The sequence below is a fragment of the Notamacropus eugenii genome, chromosome 4 (genome assembly GCF_028372415.1).
Source record: "Notamacropus eugenii isolate mMacEug1 chromosome 4, mMacEug1.pri_v2, whole genome shotgun sequence".
NCBI classification, from domain to species: domain Eukaryota; kingdom Metazoa; phylum Chordata; class Mammalia; order Diprotodontia; family Macropodidae; genus Notamacropus; species Notamacropus eugenii.
In genome coordinates, this window is record NC_092875.1 from 141,289,847 (window position 1) to 141,304,273 (window position 14,427).

The 14,427-nt window shown below is 39.7% G+C and overlaps 1 protein-coding gene across 1 annotated transcript in view; it reads left to right on the top strand.

Moving 5' to 3' along the window:
- The first annotated feature begins 418 nt into the window (after positions 1–418).
- Positions 419–14,427, top strand: part of EIF3E (eukaryotic translation initiation factor 3 subunit E) — a 52,550-nt gene continuing 38,541 nt past the window's right edge. The window contains exon 1 of the mRNA XM_072603280.1: positions 419–1,008. Coding sequence (XP_072459381.1) covers positions 919–1,008 — 90 coding nt within the window. The 5' untranslated portion in view covers positions 419–918. The remainder of the gene's footprint in view (positions 1,009–14,427) is intronic.

A 14,427-nucleotide genomic window follows, 5' to 3' on the forward strand; every position in this document is an offset into this window, starting at 1 on the left:
TAGGATACTAAGTGCCTTTAATAAATATTTATTTTATTCAAATTTTCTTGTTATAGAGTTCCATATTAATTCCTGACTTAGCTTTAAAGCCCTCACCTCACAACCATCTTGGGAAATACATAAATGGTATCCTAACTCAAACCCTGGGACAGTCATTTAATCTTTCTTAGCCTCAGTTTCCACCGCGGGAAATTGGGAATCAACGTGCCTCAGAGCTGGGGGGAGGCTCGAACAAGAATGCAAAACCTTAAGAGAACTTTAAAAAATAAGACTATTACCATTAGCGTCAAGGACGCATTTCAATTTAATTAAAAAGCATTCAGCAGTACCTTAACTTTACAAAGGGTAAAGTCCCTGCCCACCAGGAGCTTCCGTACTCGAGAAGTCCGTCCCCACCCACAGGCCAAGTACCCAGCCTGCCTTTCGGGACCGCTAACCCCGATCTCCCTAACAGCGAGGGTTCCCGCAAGGCCCGAAAGGAGGAGGCTTGCGGGGACGCCGCGGGGAGAGTTTCTTGGGGATTGGTTATCGGAGGACCGGCGACCTCCGTGGATGCAGCTCAGCCCCTGGGCAAAGCTCGAGAAAGACGTCAAAGAGATGAGGGAAAAAAGAAATGAAGTTAGAAATCTACCAGACCGGCCGAGCACCGGGTCTCAAGCTCAGGGTCTAACGCTTCCCTTAGTACCTGGGAAAAAGCAGAAAAGGCCAGCCGAGCTGGGCGCCTGCGCAGTAAGCCTGCAATCCTCACGGCGTCCGCAGGCCAGGGTCGAAAGCCCCGCCCCTTGTCTCACTCATCCCTTTCCCCGCCCCTCCCGGGATGTAGAGCTGCGCAAGCGTAGTCGAGGATTTGTCTGTTTGTTCTCTTGGCCGCGATACCAATAAAGCTTGGTGAGAAGTTACTCCCTTTTTCCCGGCAAGATGGCGGAGTATGATCTTACCACTCGCATCGCGCACTTTTTGGACCGCCATCTGGTCTTCCCGCTGCTCGAGTTTCTCTCAGTCAAAGAGGTGAGAACGCTACCAGGGTTGCAAAAAAGGCCCGGGAGCCGGGGCGGCCTTTGCTTCGTCTTTCCGGCCGCAGGAGCGGGTCCCAGGCCTTCTACACGTGTGAGGCGGCCTAAGCGGCCTGCGGCTTTTCCTTCTTCCGCCTGGGCCTGCTGGGGCTTCGAACCGCGGGGACGTGGGCAGGGCCTGGAGACGATGGGGAGTTTCAGTTTTCCTCGCACCCCTTAGGCCCCAGGCGCTTCCGCGTCCTGCTCTCCTGTTGTCGAGCGCCTAGTATTTCTCTCTTTTTAAGCTGCGCCGCGTGAGGAGTTTTAGAACAGGACAAGAGGGAGCAAAATAACTTGCATTTCTTATGAGTTTGAGGAAAAGTGGGGACGTCGCTATAACCCTAACTTTTCTTCGCGGTCCTAGTGTTGTCCTTGCGCGCTGATGGAAATTTCGGTGTCTGTGTCTTTTATGGGGTTCCATACCTTAGCCTCTTGTTGAATTAATCTCCAGTCAGTTCTCCCTTGTGTTCACCCCCTTTCTCCACTGCCTCTTCCTGCCCCTCCTCCCCGAGATGGCCTAGAAGATGGTTTTTTTCTCCGCTGGTTGTTAGCACAGTTGCCTTTGCCCAGTAAAGATCAAGCAGGGAAGTGTTTGTCCGTCAGTGACGTTTGCGTACTTTTTCTGTTCGTTTTCTGAGCTGGGGATACAAGCCGTTTAACTGTTTCCCATAAAAAATATTGTAAACAGTGTTCTCATCAATTTGCTCTTTCGTGAGCTATAGACGAAGAATTTTTTAAAATACACTTTATTGTTTAGTTTTGTTTAGTTACAGGCTGTTTATTTAGTATGTTGACTACTTAGCTCAGGCAGTACCCCAAAAAGTTTTTCCTGTTGTCTGGACGTTGTCTCTATATTTCTGTGGTAATGGTAGACTCATTTTACAGAACCATTGTTGATGCTTAAGTCCTATTTGTTTCTGAACTCAATATAAAAACAAGTGTTTTCAGTAGTGTTCTGGGTTTACTGTTGTGTTTGATGAGTTTGTACCTACCCCACGTAAAGCGGAAAACTGCAGGGCCGCTTCCGCTGATGAATATTTTTTCTTTAGCCCCTTGACTATACAGATTTTGAACTTTGATTTTTTTTCTTTATGTTTTTTGGAGCCAGAAGATATACAGTCATTTCCTTTCTCTGATAATTGGTATGTGGATGGCCTTACCTTCTCTGATGGTAATAATGCTTGTGCTACATGTCTTACAGGGTAGTTAGGAAAACTGAAGTACAATATAAATTTGAGGCAAGGAGACATGTGGATGCAGTAGGAGAGCTAGGAGTCCTGAAGTCCTAGATTCAAATCCCATCTCTGACATTTTCTAACTTTGTGACTATGGATAAATCACTTCTAATATGTCTCTGGCAACTGGCAGGGATTTGTAGTTGAGCTTGTTATTAAGCATTTTTTAAGGCTGTTATGCGCTAGGCGCTCAATGCTGAAGATAGAAAGATAAAAGAGACAACCCCAGTTCTCAAGGAGTTCAGTTTAATAGGGCGGGGATTCAACATGCAAACAATTACGTACAAACAAGCTTATACACAGGATAAATATCACGTAATTAACTGAGAGAAGACACTAGAAGGAAAGGGGGGTTATGAAAGGCTTTTTTGTAAAAGATTGAATTTTAACTGGAACTTGAAACAGGAAGCAGAGATGAGAAATGAGGGGAGACCATTCTAGGCATGGGAGACAATCAACAAAAATGTCTGGACTTGTGAGATAAAGCGTCTTGTTTGAGGAACTGTAAAGGAGTTCAGTATTACTAAATAATAGAATATGTGAGAGGGAGGGCTTGTGAGGTGTAAGAAAACTGGAAAGTTTGGGAGAGTGGGAGATTATGCAGGGCTTTGAATGCCAAACAGAGGGTTTTATATTTGATCCTGGAGGTGATAGAGAGCCTTGGAGTTTATTAATCATTTCATACATATTGATGGACTAACAGTGTCAATGCCCCAATCATCTGGTGGCCTAATAGTGAAAAGTAAGAAAAAAAATGTAACAAACCATGTGAAGTATATGGTGTTGTCCACTGTTCTAACAACTATTGGTTGTCCTTGCAATCTTGTGTAAAAGGACTTCTTTCACAATTGTAAAAAGTATTCAGTTACCTCCCCGTGTCTTCTACTCTTGAAGGGGGAATATTTTCTTTCTCAGATAACAGAATTTGCCAGGTGTGTGGGGAAATATTTAACCAGAAACTTCTTCCCTTTTTTCTCCCTTGAATGATTCCCCCCACACACACACTTTCTCTATCCTTCCCTTTTCTGTAAAAAATGTTACTTATCTAAACTAAGTTGTAACAATGCTGTTCATTGGCTGTGTAATTTAAGTGGGGCTCAAAAGTTTTGAAAACTAAATCTGTACCCCAGGAAATTGAATCTGCTATCACCAGTTTCCTTAGCCTGCTGATAGATTTGTTTGCTTTCAATTTGATCTAGCTTTGATTCAGTCATCAAACCCCATTGACAACTGCTTATCTCCCAAGAGGTCCTATTCTTCTTAGTTGAGGACTTTCCTGACAGGTCCACGAGACAAAAAAGATTAAGAATCCCTGCTCTAGGTACGTGTAAAAATAAGTTTGATATGTAACAGTGGCAAGGAGATATCTTGAGGAAGAAATGTATTAAAACCATTGGAGGGATAGCAGAGTGAACAGTTTCATGGATTATAATCTAAGCACTTGACACACATCTTATTTGAGAAGGTAGTGCAAGTTTTATCTGAAGAGAGTTGAAGTGACTTGCTTAAGGTCACTCAGATAATAAGTGACTGAGCAGTGTTCTGTTCACTGTGTTGCTAAGGATAATAAAAAAATAGTCTTCAAGTTGGCAACAGTGTAGTCGGGAAGGTAAGGCTTACAGAAATGGAGCAATTAGATAGTAAATGAACAGAGGGGGTTGGAAAAGACGAGAGAACGCTTCACCTTCAGTATTCATGGAATACCAAATAGAAGTGTGTGGAAGGGAGTAATGTGTAAGACTAAAAGGATAGAAGAGTCCAGATCATAAAAGAACTTTAAAATGCATTATTTCCAGTCCCACGGTGGAATCCTGCTAAAGTGACCTCTTTGTTCCTCATATATGCTTTCTTTCTCCCTTCCTTCTTTCCACATAGGGTAGGTATCACAACCTTACCTGCTGGTGCTCTACCCAAAGGGAATGTAAAATTTAATTCTGAAAGTTCTTTTTATTGTCCCCAAATCACTCTAGTTGTCATTGATTGGTCAACAATAGGTCCCAGAGCAAGCCCTACTTGATCATTGTTTGGACTTTGATTAGCTCAGAATGAATGTACATAGCAATTGTTTCTGTTTTGGCCAGAAACCCAAAAGGTTCTTCCCTCCCAGATCAAATTTTGACTAGGTAAAAGAGGACGGTTTTCTGCCACAGTTCTAATTAAGCATCAGTCACTGAATAGGTATTGCTTCAGTCAAACTGAGATCTGTTAAAGACCTTAGTTTGAAAAGGCTATGGTCCCCATTGTACCTTGGATCATCTCCAGTTGTCCCGATCTGTATTTGGTCACTGAACCAGATGGCTCCAGAGGAGAAAGTGAGGCTGGTGACTGCACAGCCCTCCCTCACTTAAATCCAATTCACTTGCATATCATGGCCTCACCTCCCTGTTGTCATGGTCTTCTTTGAAAATGAAGGAGTGGGCCATCTCCATTCTTGCAGATGAATGGTCTCCGGATTCAGATGGCTCCTGAGAAGAAGTGAGGCTGGTGACTTTGCACAGCCCTCACTCAAATCAAAGTCAATTGCAAGTCATGTCATCATTTCCCTGATGTCATGGTCCTCTTCCATAACAAAGGACAAACACAACAACAATCTGAGAATGAAGTACAAACAGCAGCAGCATACATGACAATACTCTGTCACTGTGTCTTTGTGCAGGCAGTCTTACATGTCTGAATATTCTTCCTCTAAACTTGTACCTCATAGATCTCCTTCCACTTTAAGACAGTAAGCATTTATTAAACTCTTTATGTGTGCTGGGCACTGTGCTAAGCACTGGGGATAAAAACAATTTTTTTTTTTAAACATGGTTCTTGGCCTCAGGGTATTGACTTTCTAAAAGTGGTGACGATATACATACAAGATGTATGCAGAGTATATAGATATATAGAAGGTAATCTCAGAGAGATAGGGCCAGGGTGAGACTGAACAGAATGCTCCTGAAGAAGGTGGAAGTTGAGCTGATTTTTGGGAACCCAATAGATGCTAAGGAAGAAAGGAGACCATTCCAGGTTTGAGGGACAGCTAGTGAAAAGGTATATAAAGTATCCTGTGGGAGAAATACCAAGAGGGCCAGTTTAACCTTCTAGAATCATAGAGTAACAAAGAAGGGAGTAAAGTGTAAGAAGAATGGAGAAAAAGGGCCAGGCTATGAAGGTCTTTAACTGCTTAGGAACCTTTGGAGTTTATTGAAAGAGGTGATACAGTCAGATCTGTGTTTTAGGAAAATCACTGGCACCTGAGAAGAGAGTGGATTGTCATGGGGAGAAACTTGAGGTACTTAAACCAACTAGTACACTGTTGTTGTATAGTCTAGACTTGAATTGATGAGAGCCTGCACCAGGATGGTGGCTTTGTGAATGAAGGGGGCACATGTACAAGAGATGTGAGGGTATCAATGACAAGACTTGGAAATGTTGGATTTTTGGAGTAAGCACAAGAGGGGAGGAGAGTCAAGAAAGGTAGTAAAGTTGGGTGACTGGGAGATTGATGGTGCCCTTGACAGTAATAGGGACGTTTGAAAGAGGGGAGGGTTTGAAGGGAAAAAAAGGGTCCTGAACATAACTTGATTGTACATAGTTGTTTACAAGTTTTTTCCCCCATTAGACTTCGAGCTCCCTGAGAACAAAACTATCTTTTGCCTTTCTTTGTATCTCCAGTACTTATTAGTACAGTGCATGGCATGCAGCAGGTGCTTAATGTTAATTGACTGAGATGATTTAACTAAGTTCAAATTATCCAAATGGCAGTTTCTGATGCAAGACTGGAGGTTGGCTATATAGATCTGGGAATTCTCAGCTCCTTAGAGAAGAAAATTCAGCCCTTTTGGGCATTGATACGATATAGTATGGAGGCAGGACAGAAGAAAGTGCAGTTCAGAACCTTGAGAGTAGTGGGTAAAAGATGAAATGGCTGAGGGAACAAAAACTTGAGCTTCCAAGTATATCAATTTATTAAGCAATGTAAGTCAATTACATAACAAATGAGAACCAATGGCCTTCCTCAACTTTAGCACTGGACCCTGAATATAGGAGGAGACAAGGTTTTTATACATTGAAAACTATCAAATAAGACTACTTAATAAAACAAACAGGATACAAAATTAGGTAATTTGATTTCTAATTGGAGAAAAAAATTAGGGACTTTACAAGTTGGGAGGGAGAGAGTAAATGGGTACAGTTCCCTGAAATGTCTGTATTCAATCAAAGGAACATGGGACAATGACTGATTAACCAGTACAGGGCTAGTGTTCAATTAAGGCATATGGGTTGCTTGAGATGTATGATTATGAGAAAACTCCTTGTATCAACCTTCAGATTTGACTGGGCCTCTGGTTAGCATAATTTAGGTCCATAGTTAAATAGTCTCTAAGCAACAGGTAGAGGTAGTCCAGCTTTCCAGCCACGCTGGGCTAGTTTCAAACAATGCAATAAGGTTTTCTCATGATTCCCACAATTAAATAGGGTTTTCTCAAAAAACAAAAAATGGAGTAGACTCATAATTATAATGGAATGGACCCATAATATGAAGGAAACTAAACTAGATGCAGAATTGAGTCATAAGATGGAGTCAGTGTGGTTCACTCAGTTACCACAACCTTTTGCTGTTCTAATCCCTCTGTGGAGACATTTATGGTTAGTGGTCATGACCTGGCTGAAAATCAGGAGTGTTCAGACAGAAGAAGAACCAGGAGATAATAATGTCAAGGAGTTTAACTAAGAAGAGGAAGCAAGAGAAGGTGAATAGAGATAGAGAAGGTGAAGGAGAATAGATGGGGGGAGGGGGGATTAGGATCATGTGAGATATGGAGGCATCACAGGTATATATTTGTAGGCAGCAGAGAAGGGACCAGTAGAGAGGGAGAGTTGTGATGATAGGAAGGGGCAATCTACTGGGAGAAGATGGGAAGTTTTAGAAAAGAGACCTTAGAGGTCATTTAATCCAACCTTCAACTTGATGAAATACTTAATGGACTGCTGCTTCCTTCTTTAGGGTTGGATTGAAGTTAGAGAAAGATAGATTTGATTTTGATTTAAGGAAAATTGTAGATTTCTCTCTACTTGGAGGTTTTCAAGCAGAGACAGTATGAACGGTTGTCAGGGGTTTTTGGAAATGATTCTTGTACAGGTACTGATTTGATTATATTTCCTTGGATGAGGTCCTTTCCAAATCTGAAGTTCTTTGATTCTGAATTATATACAGTCCTTGTATTCAAGTGCTTATTAGATAAGGAGCCTAAAACATGTATGCAAATAATTAGTACATACCAGTGACAGAAATAGTCCCTTCAGATAAAGCTTAGTGTGGTATATTCAGAAATAAATAAGTAGAAAATATTTGAAGGAGAGAGGAGAGTCCTCAAAACCAGAGGAATCAAGGAACTTTCAAGGAAGCTAAGAATTTTAAGAGCTGGGATATGTCAGAGCTATTCACAACTGTATTAGAAAGCTCCAAATTACTACTAATATGAAAAATACAAATCAAACCAATTCTGAAGTTCTGTTTCACACCCATAAAATTAGAAAAGATGAAGATAAAAAAAGTAAAGGAAAAATTATAGTTAGAAAAGTTGGGGGGATGGGATGGACACATCCATGCCCTGTTGGTAGAGCTGTACATTGATCCAGCTATTCTGCAATGCACTTTGAAACCATTTCCCCAAAATGGCTAAACTGCTTACTCTGACCCAGCGATACCGCTAGGAAGCCTGTATGCCTATATATATATATATATATATATATATATATATACATATATACACACACATATATATATTTATAGCAAAGAATTGAAAACTATGGAAGCATCCATTGGAAACATCAGTATTTTGTGATTGCCTGAAAAAATTATAGTATATGACTACGTGGGAAAATTATTGTGCTATAAGAAATGATTAAAGGGATGATTTCAGAGAAACTTGGAAAGACTTGTAAGAACTGATGGAAAGGAAAGTGAGCAGAACTGAGAGAATAGTTGACAATATAATAAAACAATTTTGAAAGTTTTAAGAACTTTGATCAGTGAAGTGACCAACCCTACTATAGAAGTGTGCTACCCACTTCTCAACAGAGGTGATAGACTCAAGGTACAGAAAAAGACATACATTTTTTGTATATGACCGGGGAAAGATTTGTTTTTCTTGACCACGCATATTTTTCCCCCAAGGGTTTTGTTTTCTTTTTTCAATTGTAGTTTGAGAGGGAAAAGAGGGATAACTATAGGTTGTTACCCCCTTTCAGGCATCTCTCCCTTCCAAGAGGGTCATAAAAGCATTTTAAGTTCAAAACAAATAATTTTCAGAGGTGACTGCTTTGAAGGTGTTTTGAAACAGTACCTTCCAGCCTCTTCAGATCAGAAAAGGTGCCAAACATTATGCTGATAAGTGTGATTCTTTCATCTTCTGCTAGATATAGCCTTTTCCTTTGACACCACTGGCCTTCCAGCTCCTTTCTGAAAGAGGAAAGTTAGTGGGGAATTAGACTTCTTCTGTTGTAAGGATTCCATTTCTGTTGCCTGCCATACGCTTTCCTACCTCATCTCCACCCTTCAGAGGGAGAAGGAGTAATGAAACTGGGCCTCTCAACTAACCTTCTGACCCTGTGCCTTTGTCTCACTGTTCACCTGCCTCTAGTCTCATCTCCAAATTCCTTTGAGTGGCACCCTCCACTCAGTGATCAACAAACATTCTCATACCTGATTATGTTCTTCATATCTAAGTAGTTCTGAACTACTGCAGGTCATTATCCAAACTACATTTCCCACCCTCCCAATATCCAGTTCCATGTTCCCATCTCCCCTCAACCTTCCCACTCCAAAGTTTCAACCAACTCCAGTCAGCCCTTCCACTGTACCCTATGGAGTGCCTGTTTCATAGGCAACAACCTTCCCTTCATCCTAAATCATTTCTTTTCCTGCTCTTTATCTTTCCTCTTGTCCCACGTCTTACCTTACTTATTTACTACAGAAGGCACCACCATTCTCTAAGTCACTCAAGCTTGCAACTGAGGAGTCATATTCAACTCCTTACTCTTAACACCCCTCACCCCCAACGTCAGATTTGTCTCCTCCAAGACCTGTCAATTTTACCTTTGCACCATCTCTCAAATAAGCCCCCTCCTCTCTGATAGTGCCACCCCTCTGGGTACAAACTCATCACCTTATACCTTGACATTTACAGTAGCCTGATGGTGCCTGTCTGCCTCAAATGTCCCCCTACTCCAATCTATCTTCCTCTCAGCTGCTAAAGTGATTTTCCTAAAATGATGGTCCAACCATGTTACTCTTCTACTCAGTAAACTCAGTGTCTCCCTATTGCCTCCAAGATCAGATGCAAAATGTTGTTTGGCATTCAGAGCCTTTCATAACGTAACCTCCTACCTTTCCAGTTTTCTTACGCCATACTCCCCAATACGTATTCTTTGATCCAGTAACTCCCTGGGCCTCCTAGATGTTACATTTACCAGATACTTCAATCTCTAACTGTGCATTTTCCCTGACTGTCTACCATGACTGTAATGCTCTCCTTTCCTCAGCTCCCCTATTGTCTTCTCTGGTTTCCTTTCAGTCCAACTGAAATCTCACCTTCTATAGGAAGCCTCACCCAACCCTCTTAGTTTTAGTGTCTTCCCTCTGTTAATTATTTCCTATTCTCTGTATGGCATTTTGTAGATAGTTTTTTGCATATTGTCTCCCTTCTTAGATTGTGAGCTCCTTGAGGACAAGGACTGGCTTTTGACTCTTGGTATTGTCAGCACTTAGCACCGAGCCTGGCTTATAGTCCGTACTTAATAAATGTTTATTGGTTGATTGATCTCTGGAAATGGAATGTTGAGTTCTGAGAATTGCAATAGACCAGTTTGCCTGAAATGTAGAGTATGTGGTGGGATTCATGTAAATTATGTTTAGAGAAATAAGCTGGTGTCTCCTCATCCAGGACTTTAAATGCTAAACTGTGACTTTTGTATTTAAGCTTAGAAGCAGCAGGAAACTGCTAAAGGTTCTTGAGCTGGGGAGTGACATGGTCTGATCTGTGCCTTAGGAAGATTATTTTGGAAGCTGTTAAGGATGGATGGAGAGAGGACAGACTGGAAGCAGGGAAATCTTTTAGTAAGCTGCTTGAATTTAGGTATTTCAATTTTTATATTTTTTTCTAAACTAATTTTGACATTGCTCCCCATTGTACATGTTACATTCCAACCTACCTCACCTGCTTACTGTTTTTGCTTGATATTGCATCTTTAGCCTCTTTGCCTTTGCAAACCTCTCCATGGTTTGAATGTTCTCCAGCCTCACCATTGCCTTTTGAAACCTCTAAATGAACTGTTCTGAAGCTTTTTGGTCTCAGGACCTCTTTACATTTTAAAAAAATATTGAGGGATCCTAACTTGTTTTGTTTTTAATGAGGATTATATCTATTTGTATTGCATATTAGAAATTAAAGCTAATAAATAATTTGTAAATGTATTAATTCATTTAAAATTACAGTAATAAACCCATTGTATGTTAACGTAAAAGCATTTTGTGAAAAAAATTTCGAAACATAATTTAGTCAATTAGCATTTATATTGGTTTTTTATAGTGAGAAGAGTGGCATTGTTTTCTATATTTTTACAAATGCCTTAATGTCTGACATAATAGAAGACAACTAGATTCTCACATCTGCAGTTTAGACTGTACAATCTGTTGTTTTAGTGAAATAGTTGAAAAATATCTGGCCTCAGCCAGTATAATTTTTTAAATGACAATTTTACCTTGTCATCCCAATTAAATTCCTAAAAAAATTATTTACTTAGTTAAAAATGACAGTTCATTTGGAAGAGAAAAAGGTCAGGAACTTCAAAGAAACCAGGGGAAAAAGATGTAAAGAAAGTAGATTCAGCAGTATCAGACCTTAAATTATAATTAAAAGGTAAGAGCGTTGTTGAAGTATATAAAGGATAATTTTGATTATTTTAAATTGAGATTTTCTTCTATAATTAAAATCTGCAGCCAAGAATAGAAGGAATGCAGGAAACTGGGGGGAAAACCTGTCATAGACAATCTCAGATAGGATGTGATTGGGTTGGAATATAGCTGTGGTGCAGGAAATGGACTGGTTGATTTAGAAAAACATGAAAAGGTTTGGACTTGTGAAGGAAGATGCTGTCCACCTTTAGAGACATAGATGAGGAGGAAATAAGCATATTACAGTCTTGCATATATGTGTATGAGTATATATTGTATATGTGTGTATGTGTGTGTGTGTGTTTATAGATATCTATGTATGTGTATATATTTATCCTTAATTGTAGCCTTTTGCAGGGGAGGGGAAAAAAGTAAAAAGTGCACAGCAGAGAAAGAAAACAAGCAAGCCAAGTTGGTTAGCTTTGAAAACAATGGGTAGTATTTATTATAGGTTTTCTTGAATGTAAATTTATTGTTTTATATTGAATCCTCTCATATTCTACTGTGTACATGGCAGCGGTTTTTTCTTTTTTTCTCATTTTGCATTTACATTTAAAAATTTTTAAAAAGTCAAAACATCAAAAAAAATCTGACTTCATACAAACATATTTGGGAAAGGGAAGATTATAATAGTTAAGGTTTTATGATATTTTTTACTTCGAGGACCTTCCAAAAAGTCCTCAAAAATCTCCAAAATTTCTCCAAAAAAATTTGTCAAATTTCTCACATTTTGAGAATAGCTGCCTTAGATCCTCGTCTCTGCTTTTTGGAATTCTTAGATCCCTTCAAGGGTCGCTCCATGTGATGCCTCATACAGAAAGCTTTTCCTGATCTCCACCTCTTCATTCCACCACCACCCCAGTTATATTCTATGTATTTTTGTATTTATTTACATATTTGTCTTTCCGATCTAGTTTGTAAGCTCCTTGAGAGCAAAGGCATTCCTCTCTGTTGTTTTTTAATATCTCTTGTGCATAGTATAGAGTTAAGTGCTCCTATGAATACTTCATATTCATTGTTGGTCATGGTTCCATTAAATTCATGTACCATCGATAGTAATTGGATATTTACATTGCTTCCCATTCTTTGCTACTATTAAAAGTTCTGTCGTGAATATTTTAGGGTATATGGGATCTTTCTTTGACCTCACTGAGGTAGTCCTAGTGGAGTTTGTGAGTCAGAGAGTATGTACTTTTTATTTACTGTGCTGTTTTGTCTTCTTGTGTTTCACTCCCCTTGCTTCATGCTCATAATCTAGCTATAACTGGACTACTGACAGTTACTCCAACCTAACATTCATTCTCCAAACTTAACATCCTTTGCACTGGCTGACCCCCATGACTGGAAATCTTCCCTCTCACCTACATGGGGAGAGGTTCTATTGGACTCCTTCAGGAATCATCTTGAGTCCCAGAGCACTGAGGTCAGGAAGACCCGAGTTCAAACACTAGCTGTGTGACCCTGGACGATTCACTTAATTTCTATGTGCTTCTGTTTCCTCAACTGTAAAATGGAGATACAGGTTATTGTAAGGATCTAATGAGATAATATTTGTAAAGTGCTTAGCACAGTGCCTGGTAGGCTCTATAGAAATACTTTTTAACCTTTCCTTCTTCCCTCCCTCATGGAACCATTGCTCCTCCCAGAACCTATCTAAAAGGTAGCCTGCACAGACCAGCCACCTCATTTCTCACCAGCTTGCACTCTAGATTTCTCTTTTCATGCCCTCATGCTGGACACCTTTTCTTTTTACCCCAAACCCCTCTTAGCTTCCTTTTATGTGTCTTATCCCATTGGAATGTAAGCTTCCCTGTAAGAGCAGGGAATGTTTATTTGCATTCCCAGCACTTAAGACAGTATCTGGTCCACAATCAGAGTGGTTGACAGGGCCTCAGAACAGGCTTTGGCACAATTAGTGATGTGAGATAGATGTTGGAACCAATAAGAAGGGACCAAGAAAGACTAGTCAGACAGTAGGAAGCCCCTCAAGAAGGAAGTGTCATGAAAACCTAGAGAGAGAAGAGTATCCAAGTGGGGAGGGTTGTCAACAATGCAGCAGAAAAGTCTAAGAGGAGGAGGATGGGGAAAACGTCATCACATTTAGCAGTTATGAGATAATTGGTAATTTTTGAGAGAGCAGTTTCAGTTGAGTGATGAGGTTTGGAAGCCAGACTGCAAAAAAGTTAAGAAGTAAATAAGAGGAAGGAGGAATCTGAGTCTGTGAATACAAAAAGCTTTTTTGTCGTTTTTACTCTCTCTCTTTTTTTTTTTTTGAGTTTCAAATTCATCGTTAGTGTCTTTGTTCTATCCTTCCAGGCTGAAGTTAAGTGTGCATAGTAGAAAAAAAAAAACTGAAGAATAAGAGTTGAGTTGTTCTTTCTCCTCTCATCATTCTTTGAGATCATCAATGAAATTATTTTATCCTGAGCAAGAAATAGGGACTAATATGGTTAGGGGGATTTGAAACTAATGACATGACCAGATCCAATGATTAATCCCCTGTAAATGGGTGGTATGCTTGGAAGAACAATTCTAGTGAAGTATCCCAGGGACCCTTAAAACATTTTTTTTCAATTAACATGGATTTTTTTTTTCTACTTTACACCTCCAATTTATTTTTTAAAAATTCTTTTTGATTTAACAGAAATCTTTTTTTCTCTTCATTCCCACACTCTTAGAAAAAGAAAAACAAAGCATTTTTAACAAATAGGCATAAGGCAAGACATTGTCCAAAACATAAATGTCTCATTTGAAGTGATCATTTCTCTGATTATTTGGAATTATGTTATCTTTCAAAATTGTTTGTTTTAACGTGTTGTTTGTGTATAAGAACCATTCTGCTCCTACTCGCTTCTTTCTTTATCAGTTCATAAAAGTTTTCCCAGGTTTTTCTGAAACCATCCCCTTCTTCATTTTCATATAGCATACTTTGTTCATCCATCCTTCTCCTTTATATCCCTAGTGATGGGCATCTATGTCCTTTGCCACCAAAAAAAAAAACACACTACTATAATTTTCTTTATAATGTCTTTTTCTTCCATCTTTGGTCTCTGTGGGATTGATGAATGTATATGCACAAAACTCTTAAGGCATGGTACCAAATTGCATTCTGTAAGGACAGTACTAAATTGCTAGTCCATCAGCGTGTCTGTCATTTTCTTATTTTGTCAACTTTGCCATTTCTAATGAATTTGAGGTG